Source organism: Ammospiza nelsoni, chromosome 2, assembly GCF_027579445.1.
Source record: "Ammospiza nelsoni isolate bAmmNel1 chromosome 2, bAmmNel1.pri, whole genome shotgun sequence".
In the NCBI taxonomy this organism is placed as follows: Eukaryota; Metazoa; Chordata; class Aves; order Passeriformes; family Passerellidae; genus Ammospiza; species Ammospiza nelsoni.
Window position 1 is genome coordinate 41,555,432 of NC_080634.1, and position 10,999 is coordinate 41,566,430.

Here is a 10,999-nt window from a genome sequence, read left to right on the forward strand (position 1 = left end):
AGTTTCAGGAAGGGCAAATCAGATCATAATCTGGACTAAAAATGCAGATGTTGAGCTGCCGTAACAATGAGGAAAAGGGAAAAAAAAGGAAAAAAGAGTGAGGGGAAGGCAAGGCAAGGCAAGGCAAGGAACCTGAAGACGGTTTCTAAAGCAACAGAACCCTAAATAAATGGTCTGATTTTCCAAAGTGAAAAACATAAACTGAACAGCCCATGCAGCATTTTTGCCAACTGTCACTGAGGTGGTATTTCTAAAATCTGGTGGAATGACTCATCCCAGAACAACAACTGTTGCCAACAAGGTCTTTCCTTCAAGTCTAGATATTTGGAATAAGGGAGATACAAAAACAAAATAAACAGAAAAATCAGGGGTAGCTTCTTGTCTTGGGGTTCAACTCTGAAGCTACCCATGAAGTCACCCAGTCTCCAAAGTGTCTCCCCAATCTACTGAGTAGGCATCCAGGTGATCCTCTGAGCCAGGGAAGGGATTGAGTAAACGTTCTGTTTGTTAAACCAAATTCTTCCTTCTGCACCTAGTCACCACCTCTCACACCATGGATATGCGCAGGATGCATCCTCCTGATCCATTCTGCCCTCCACAGCAGCAAACATTACCAGGAGAAGCACAACCCTGCCAACAGGTAGCACAGTCCTCCAGTGGTTTGAGACAGACACCCTTAAACCCCGTGGGAGCAAGGCTGGACCAAAGACTCCACTGTTGTGCAGTAACCAAACACAGCCCTGTCAGCACCAATGAACGCCCTTCTTTGGCTAGTACAGAATGCAATGATTTCAGAGATGCTTTCTGAAGCAGTGTCATTTTGCTGAATAATTTATGTCTCTGAGTCTTCTGAAAATGAGCAGCATACACTTCAGTGCTGCAATAATACTATTCAGTGGAGACAGTGCACATTATGTTCAGTAAGCTCATTGCTTAAACACTGTTGCCATGACTATAAGAAAGTGATTATACTATTGTTTACAAGAGACTCTCAGTAAGTCATTACCACAGTAGCCAGAGTTTTGCCTCAAGTGAAATTTTTTCAGAGGGAAAAAAATAATCTCACAGGTATAATTAACTTTGTGATCAAGATAAACCATTGAAAGGCTTTGGAAACTGAATACATCCTACAGTGAGGAATGAAAATAAGTAAGGATCACCAGTGTCTCAGGACTGTTGACTTACTGGTTTTCTGACTGTTTCATGGGTAAGTTCCATTGAAAAGAAAAGCCCTGCTAATTAAATAACTGTTACAACTGATTTATAGGGCAAGCACCAATATAGGAGCTCAACTGCGATGGGTAATGCTATAAAAACAAACCACTTTGTACATAATGGAAGGGGAAAAAAAAGACTTTAAAACTTTGACTTAGAAAAAACATTTGGGATTATGAAATATGGCTTTTCAGTGTCCTGGATTGAAATCAATACCCAGAACACTCAGTTCTGAATCCTCTAGTGCATATACATATACAAGAGTCCAGTACACGACCTCTTTATCTCAATAACATGGTGGTGATCAATAGTTTCCAAAAGTAAGAAGCAATTCTGAAGCTGTCGGAAAGTCATCCTCACATTTCCTATGATCAGTAACAGGCCAGGAACACAAAGCAAAGAGATGATTAATAGAGTGCTGGACTAGGAGTCAGGAAATCTGGGCTCCGTTCCCAGCTCTGCCACTGACCCGCTGTTTGGCCTTGGGCAAGACACTTGACCTTTCTGTGCTTCTGTTGCTCCTTCCATTCTTTGTCTATCTTGTCTCTGGAAGCACTGAGCTACGCAGGGAAGGGCACAATTCTCACTGGGTGTTTGTATAACACCTACCCCAGGGAGGTGGCTGCAGAGATCTACAATAAAGTCAGGGTACCACCAGGATGGCTCTTGCACAATAGCATGCTTTGTTTCAAAACAGAATGGCCATGATGAATGCTCTCGGGGTTTCATCTGCTAGTCCAGGATCTTACCGAGTCTTTTAGCCAGCTTCAGGCTCAGGCAGCAGGTAAATGGGTTTGCACGATCTATATCCTCACTTGTCAGAAGCACTTTCACATTGATTTCTAATTGGTACTAATTTCTCTCCACCTTGATTCAGCTGGGTTTGCAAGCACATCAGAATTATAACTGAGTGACATAGATAAAAATAGCTACAGGAACCATTTCTGAATACAAGGAATTTCTTTAGGGAAATGCCAACACCTGTAGGTGAAACCACAGGCATGAGGGTGTTTTCAAATTAAAACTAAAATAAATAATAATTTTTATGCAAGTGCATTGGAATTTTGCATAAATTATTCAATTAAGCAGTATTTCTTAGTGTTTTTCTCACCCTGAGCCCTAAATGTGAACCATCCTCCATTACTACCAGATGGGAGACAACACATGCAGGGCAAAGTGGCTCTCACCTGCTTTCACTGGGGAGCAGCTGCAGCCTCAGAGAGACCTAATGACTTGTGTATATACTCTCAGTTCCAGTCCCACTCTGCTCCCAGTTAGCTGAAGCATCAAGTACATGAAACTTGAACATGGAAGACTTAATAGGAGATTAATTTGAACACATACTGATGCAGAATCAGGGCAAGTAAATCAAGAAAACATAAAGCATACACATTCATGAATATGAAAAGATATTTAAAAAATACTTTTCTCTGCTAAAAACAAAGGTCACTGCCAAATCTTGCACTTTTATTGTGAATATTGGCAATATGGTGCCATGAAAACCTAGGTCTGGAGTCATGTGATTATGTAAAAGACCCATTCAGGTTTGTATTTCCAATACTCAGATCTGTGGGTCAAATTCTGAAAAGGTGATTTGAAGCTTCTCCAAGCCTTTGTCAAAGCAAACATTCAAAACTCCTGTTTTAGGCTCCATCAATAATGAATTTGGCTTCTGAGCAATAAAACTCACCATCACATCTCAACTCACTTTACAGAAGTGATAAATAGTATCTTTCATAGAAGAAACTGCGGTTTATGGAAGTGAAATAAGAGGAGTGATCTGTTGAATAGATCCTAGAGTCAAAGTGGAAACAGTTAGATTTCAGTTTACAGCATGCTCACCTAAAAGCAGTTGCTTGAGAGTTGCAGGTATTTTGGTTTAGGTACTAGTGTTGGCACTACAGTACAAATATGGACTGATTACCTGCATCTAAAAATACTTTGGAAGAACTGGACAAGGTATAACAAATTTACAAGTTGGCTCTATAGCAGCTATAGGAAGCTTTCTAATAGTAATCTAGGGCATAAATAGTTTATGCTTTTATTTAAAAGAAAAAAAAAGCACGGAAAAAATCTATATCTTAGTACTGCTAAGTTGAATCTAAATTGGATCCAAATTGGATCCAAATCTCACTCAGCACCAGATCCTTCTTTTCTGCAGCCAAGACTACTGCCTCTTTCACTGCTGAAAGCTGTTCCAAACTGAAGCAGCATGACATAGGTAAGACCTTTTTCAGGTTTCTAGACTGTGATTAAGATTTGTGGGAAATACAGACCTGTCAAGAATCCCATCAGCCTCATCTTACTCCTGCTGGGAGTACCACCACTGGGAATTCATACAGGCAAATGCTGACATGCAGACACCAGAGAGAGGTCAAAGAGCAAAGACCTGATTCTTCTCTTCAGAGCAGCCAGGAGGCCAAAGCTCTTGTAGGCACCATGCAGCTGACTTTATGCCCTCTAAGGTGTAACATAAGTGGTTGCTTTAATCACCTGCTTGAATTCCAGGATATGATCGTGTCAGGTCATTGACATGTAGAGTTGAACCTTCACCAAAACCCAAGGTGTGCTGGTGAGACTGCACCACCAGAAAAGCTAAAGCACAGAAGGGAAATAGTGGCACAGCAGGAGACATTTGCAAGACCACAGAGACACTTTCTGGCAGAGGTGGTACCTCTATGCCAGTGCTTTGTTAGCTGGAGCAGCTTGCCAGCTTCCAGCTCCTCCTACACCACACAGGGAGTGCAATATGAATGAAGCAGTGGAGACACTACCCTTCCCAAAGTTGTCAAAAGGACCTGGATGGAGCAATTCTTTTCCAGTAGTGAGACAGTGGTGAAGTTTCAGTTCTACAAGACAGCAGACTTAATAAGAAGAGCAGACCACAACTGGCCTCTGAAGACAATATCTTGGTAGAAGGGACTGCTGACAGCAGTAAGGAAGAGAGGCACTGTGTCCTTTCTTAACCTGCTGACTAACCCAACTGCTGGGGCTTTTTTTGGTCACTGCAACCTAACTGAACCCCATATACTCCCTCTGCAGGGAGTGCTCTTTGAGAGGGGAGAAGTACCAATAGTGATGTGAGTCAAAGTTACAGCAAAACAGCTTCTCTGACTCAGACATCCCTTTCTAAGGTTCAGATTTCCCCACAGAACAGCTCACATTTTTGCTGGAGTCCCACTTTTCAAAGTAGAACAAACAGAAGCTGAATATCACTTTCCTTTGTTGTGGTGCTACAGAAAAGGGACTCAGTTTGAGTACTGCAGGGGATGCAAGAACTCTGTCAGAGGACATGCCATAACAGCCACGGGTTGTTAATAAGCCCACGGGTTGGCCTTGGAGAGCACATCAAGTCCAGGCAGAGACCTTGTTCCTCTGCTCACTGCCTACAGAAACTTTGGTGGTGGAAACAGTCTCTTAAACAGTTTCAGAATGGAGAAGACTTTCATTAAATGTATTCAAAGCTGAAAAAGCTTTAAAGGGTGCAAGTGATTTGATGGGAGAGGTAGGCCTGAAAAGGATCCTATATAATAGCATAAATTTAACAAATTCATTTGTTGAAATCCTCATTAAAAACAGCTTCTATGCAGCTTGGTCTGGAAAATATTTTCACAGTTAAGGGGAAAAAAGATTTTAAAATGGCACCCATGTCCATCCAAAGCAAATGGCTCTCAGCAGGCCAGAGGGCCCATAATAGCAGACCAATGTTTTCCACCCACATAAGCAATGTGACTTACTCCTTTTACCTGACTCAGCTACATAAATTGTGATTGTCAGAACAGAGCTTTGCTTCTGCAGAAGCCCAAGGAGCAGAAAGCAGTCCTTTATCTCACAAACAGAATTGCTTTGGCACCAAACTTTGTGTCAGTGAAAAGACTGCACTCTAGCTTTGCAGAATGATTTGCGCTTGAATCCATCTGTCCTCACCACACCATAATGTCACTTCACCCCACAGCTGGTCACCTTATCCTGCTTGCTTCAGAGCATTTCCAAATGTTATGTGCATCCACAAAAAATGCAGGTATTTCTGCAGGGTGCCTGGGCAGCCAAGCAGCAAACAAAACAAAGAACTTGGGAGATGGGGATAAGTGTCAGCTTGGGTGAAGATACCAGAGTACAAATCTGCCTCTTACAATACTCAAGGATCTTTAACAGTAGCACAGAGGAGGCCAAGCCTCAGCAAACACAGTGTAGATCATCAAAAAAAAAAAAAAAAAAAAAAAAAAAAAAAAAAAAAAAGTCCTAAGGAAATTAATTCAGGATCTCCACATAAAATAACAAATAACTGCCTAAATTGAGGTTTTACAAGTCAGTCTTGGCTCTTGGTACCAGACAGGCAACCCTGGTTTTCACTGAGGTCCTCTGGGAACTGGAACAAGCCCACTGACTCTTCTAGATTTGTACAGCTGTTGATGAAAATTTAGGAAGCAGGAGGAATTAACACATTCCCTTCTTCCTTGGATATATCACTTTTATGGGATGGTTTTCCCTTTTCTTTTTTCACCTGCTTGCAGACTATATCTGGGGAGCAGGCCACTTTTACAGTCACTTTTCAAGTACAGAAAATATTAATGTATTTAATTGCTATTTTAAATGAATTCTTGTAATGATGATAAATCCAGCACAACTGTGAGATGGGTGAAAGTAGAACAAGTCACCTGTGACTGATGACAAACATCGCTTAACACACTCAGAGCCACCGGGGTGATGGCTGCAATGAAATGACCTGGCGAGAATAATCCACTAATGCCTATGAGACAGAGTTCCCAGCTGTCACAGAGCAAAATGAGCAGTGCTCAGCCTGTGTCAGAAGGATGACGGAATGAATCGGCTGCCAGAGACTTGAAACTGCAATGCAAGAAGTTTAGTATTACCAGTTCAGTGCTTAAGGCATTGAGGAATGCCCTCCAGAGCTAACTGTTTACATATAACGTAAATAGTATAAACAGCTAAGTGCCAAAGGGCATATACATACATATAGATGTATGTATAAAAGAAAGACAGAATATTTTATCTGTTCCACTCTGCACCACGAAAAGTAACAACACCACATAAATAAACAAATGTCAGCTCTTGGGAAACACATGAAGGCAGAAAGTACAAAAGCTTCCCTAGCTGCGTCCCGAAGAATAAATCTCTCATTCACACACGCCCACATTCATTGGTCCAGCTAAAAAAGTCTGATCTCCAGTCAGCAATTAGAAAATGCTGTTGCTAAAGATACTTTCTCAAAAATCAAAGTAACAATGTTAAATTGAGGCCAAACCAAACTCCTCTAAAAACTCTCTCTTCTGCCAGTTCTAAACTGCCCACTGGGAAAAGATAATTATCAAATAATAGTACCAACAATGTCAGATAATCACTTCAAGCTCTTTGATATGTTCAAGGAAACATTGTTTCAAATGTTACCAAGTGTCAAATATTTACTTTTGAGTCCAACTGTGTAAATGACCCATCCAGTGCCACTAAACACTGCAGGCACATGTGTAACAAGAGCAGTGGGACCTGCAAAGCAGAGGAAACAACCCAGCTGGGTTTTGTAGACAAAAGAGCGTCCTGGTAGCCAGAGCTCCCCAGCGAGAGTTATGACTGCCTTTGCATTTATCTGTGTGGAGCTGTGGGTTTTTTTTAAAACTGGTGGATCTACAGCAAGGCATAAGGAGCTTTACATCCCCCTTGGAGTCGGTTGTGTGTCCAGTCTCATGCTCAGAGTGAGACTCGAACCCGTGCTCCTGTCTTGTACTTCCCTGTACTAGAGCTGTACCTGCCACAAAACTCAGAGCTGCCCCTTGCTCCAGGACCCTGAGCACCCTGTCTGCTGCAAGGAATAAATCTGGAATTAGAGGAATAGCACATATAAGGCATGCACTGGATTTCCTCTTGAGAATCACTACAGAGAGGATGAATTCTGCTTAGAGATTGTTCTCTTCCAATCCATTTACAATGCACAGGACAACAGGCTTAGTCTACCTCGTCCTTCCTCTTCTAGTACCCTTGGAATAACTGGCAGGGATAACTCCTTTTCCAGCTATTGCTGGAATTGGAATATTGGAGGAAAAGCAAGACTGTTCTTTCCTGGTCCAGCCCTGCCCTCTGAATTTTCAAGAACAGGAAAAACAAAGCTGTACTACCTCAAAGCCGCATGACCCTCAGCCACTTTATTTCACCCCATTCAGACACTGTGTTTGGCTATTCCTTGTTAATATTTGCAACACTGTTGTAAGGAGCTCTTGGGACGGAGAAGCTGTACCTCCACAACACAGAGGTGTGGCTTTGAACCAATGCCTTTCTCTGTTTCCTAATCAGGGCAGCAAATGAGGAAATGTCAGTGTCAAGCATAGAGTGGGAGGATGTGCAGTGACACCTTACAACAATGCTGTTCCATCAGCCAGCATTTACTCGGTGTCAAAACATGGTTCAGGGCCCCAAATGTCATGCTCACTGAAGTCACACACCTTGTCAGCATGATTACTGAAGGCTGGTGTGCAAAAATGATGGGAACTTTTTTAGACCTTTTGCTTCTCAAGGTCATGTGTGTGTGGAGTTGTCTGGGAGGTAATGCAACATGCAACATAGAGCGAGGGCTGTGCATAGCATCTCCAGCAAGCAGCAGGCTAATAGCCATTAGTGATATCTCAGAAACAAGAACAACCTCTCTGCACTTAAAAGATGAAAATCTTTCAGTATTTTCTTGGGAGTTGTTTCATTTAGCATTTCCAAACAGCTGTCTCCAGCTATTTCATAATAATAGTAACAACTAGCAAAAAAAAAATATTCAAAACAAACAAACAAAACAAACAAAAAAAACCCCTCACATAGGCCTGTTGCCTGATTTCTGAAAGTGAATTTTTCTGGGACGTACACTATTAGGTAAAAGCCCCTTTTTTTTCCCCCATATGGCAAGTGCAAAGCATTACATTAATACACACTGGAAAAATAAGATAATGGCTTTCTTGATTGTGACGAGGAATGTGGGGAGATTTAATCTGAACACTGAGTCAGGTGGAAGCGCCTAAACTCCCCTCGGACACAATGTTATCGCATTTAACGCTTACATCATCACCCTCACGAATGATGCTGAGTAACGCAGCCCCAAACGTCGATCCACGCACCGCACGGGTAAGGAGGGAGAAACGACCACAAAGGTCCCGTTTTAGCATACGTCAGGCACTAAGAAAGATAAGTTTGATGTCTGGAGCAGAGGGAGCGATCTATTTTCAGCTGTTCGAATAGCAGCCGCGGGCCTATCAGGATGCAGTCACTCCTCTCAGTTTTTCGCATGTGTGCCGAGAATTAAGAGTTGGGAGGCAGCACAGAGGAGCAAACGCCTTCAAAAGCGTGGTGCACTGAGTGCTCGTAATAAAGTAACAGGAGACAAGGCTTCGCCTCCTTGACATGTTCAGAGCAATTTCCAGTTGAAAAAGGTCAGCGTATCATTTACAGAGCGGCAGTGCCTGGAAAACTCTCGTAACTGCTCCGCGAAACCCTCGGGGTGACAGTAACAGCCTGGGCATCGCTGCCGAGGCCGGCGCTCGGAGCTGCTCCGCTCCGCTCCGGACAGTGCCCGCTGCCCGGGCTTAGGCAGTGCCCCAGCTCCAGGGGCACGGCTGCGAAACGACCTAAAATAGGTGCCTGAAGGCCTGGCGAACGGGATGGAGCGGGGCAGGGGGAGCAATCCTGAACCCGGGTGATACTCGAGCGCTACTTTTGACCCTCGCTCGGGGACGCGCTGACAGCGTCGGCTGCCGCTGCTCTGCTCAGGGATTCCGCTGTCACGGCCTCGGCAAGGCGCCACGGCAGAGGCGCGCGGAGCGTTTTTAGGTGCACAGCACGATGTAAAAAACCCCAAAGCAGCACCCAAGCAGTCCCAAATCCCTTCGAAGAGCACACACACACACACGCCCTCAGCTCCCCGAGCTTGGCGCCCGCCCACCGCCCCTCACACACTCGACGCCGTCGGGGGCCCGCACCTGGCAGGGCCCGCCCCGCGGCGCAGCGGGCCGAGCCCACGGACGCGGCCGGGCCCGCGGGACGGCGCGGGCAGGGCGGGCGCCCCGCGGGGCGAGCGGAGGCTCGGCGCGGCGCCTCCCCGCCGGCAGCGGGCGCTGTGACTCACCGCCAGGAGCGCCGAGGCGCGCTGCTCCCCCGCCGGCTGCTCCCCGTTGATGCCGCCGTTGCCGAGGAGGTGCTGGTGGTAGTCCGGGGGCGCCGCGCCGGCGGCAGCGGCGGCGGCGGGGGCGGCGGCCGCCTTGGGGTGCTTGCCGGCCTTGCGGGCGCCCTGCCCCTGCTGCACGAGGTGGAGGAGCTGCAAGGTGCTCTCCCGCTCGCGGTCGGAGCTCTCGGCGCGGCCCCGCTCGTAGCGCCCCTCGCAGCTGAGGTGGTGCTGGCGGCAGACGGCGATGCGGGCCCGCAGCCGCTCCACGATGGCGCTGTGCACCCGGGGCGCCGCCGGGCCCCCCCCCAGCAGCCCGGCCCCCAGCCCCGCGGCCTGGGGGGGAGCCGTGTCGCCCATTGCTGGCTGCCGGTCCTGGCCCTCCGGATGGGTCGGTCCTCACTGCCGCATGGAGGAGGGCGGGGGAGATGGGGGGGGAGGCGGGGGCAGCGGCGGGAGCCCGAGCCCGGGGGCTGGCGGCGGGGCGGAGGGCGGTCAGCCCCGCGCCCCCAGCCCACCCCCGCCCGGCCCCCGGGCGGTGACGGCCCCGCGGGGGGTTGACAGATCGGGGGGCGGGAGGGGGTCGCTAGGGGTGCGCCAGCATCGGCCGGCGGCAGGGGCGGGGGTCGGGCCCGGGCAGCCCCGACCGAGGGGCGCCCGGTGAGGGGGGGACGGCGGGGCTCCGCCGGGGGAAGAGAACGGGGAAAAAAAAAAAAAGCCAAATAAAGCGAGCCGCTGCCTTCAAAATGAATCCCTGGACGAAGGAGCTCTCCGTCGGGAATGAGTGAGACTTGGCAGGTTTATTGGGTTTATTTTATTTCGGGGGAGCGGGGGGTGTTATTCCTTGAAGTGAAAATTTAAGGCATTGCCGTGGTCGGCGGCGCGGAGAAACCCCCGGCGGACCGAAAATCTCGTAGGTTAGCTGGAGTGGGTTTGTTGGGGTGTTTCTCTCTCTCTCTCTCTCTCTCTCTCTTTTTTTTTTTTCTTTTAAGTCTTTAGTAAATGTGCAAATAAAGCGCCGGGGAAGGAGGAGAAAGAGGAGGAGGGTCGGGTTAGTTCAGTCTTTGTGCTTTCTCACTTCTCTCGCCCGCTCGTTGCTGGCCACTCTGCGGCGTGGTGACTGTGTCCGGCTGTCTGCCGCTAAACTGTAGTTCCTCTAAAAATCAGAGAGACAGATCCCCCGGTCCGGAACAATGTCAGTCAGTGGACTTCCAAACCACGATTCGCCTTCACTTAATTCAGACACTGGATAAATCCGTATTGCTTTCAGTGCTCATCTCCCCGCTTAGTATTAAGCAGCAAGCTACGGACACAGGCAAAGAACTCCTCTCGCGTACTTTCCCTTTTACTCCCAGATATCGAACAGTTTCAAGTACAGTTTCAAGAAAAGGACGGAGGAGGGGGGAGAAGGGGAAGAGGGGGGAAAAAACCCCACACAAGCAACCCAGCCCCTCTTCAGACAGTAATTACAAACGGAGAGTTGCACTTACAAACTTCCAGCATTTTGCCCCCAGAACAGTCCAGCAGCCACTTTTCCTTTGTGTTTTTGTATATTCCATGCCCGCGCCGGCGGGCGGGTGTTTGCGGAGCGCTGTCGGCGCTGCCGGTGCCGGAGCTGCCCGCGGCCCCTCC

The 10,999-nt window shown here is 47.4% G+C and overlaps 1 protein-coding gene and 1 long non-coding RNA gene across 2 annotated transcripts in view; both read right to left on the reverse strand.

Moving 5' to 3' along the window:
* The window catches only part of MAML2 (mastermind like transcriptional coactivator 2), a 210,441-nt gene extending 200,714 nt beyond the window's left edge, over positions 1-9,727 (reverse strand). The window contains exon 1 of the mRNA XM_059466871.1: positions 9,332-9,727. Within this exon, the coding sequence (XP_059322854.1) occupies positions 9,332-9,727 (396 nt within the window). The remainder of the gene's footprint in view (positions 1-9,331) is intronic.
* A 431-nt stretch (positions 9,728-10,158) lies between these two features.
* LOC132069917 (uncharacterized) lies at positions 10,159-10,999 on the reverse strand. Its single transcript, XR_009417845.1, has 2 exons — positions 10,858-10,999; positions 10,159-10,670 (listed from the first exon to the last, which is right to left on the reverse strand). It is a non-coding gene; the product is annotated as an uncharacterized LOC132069917 (long non-coding RNA).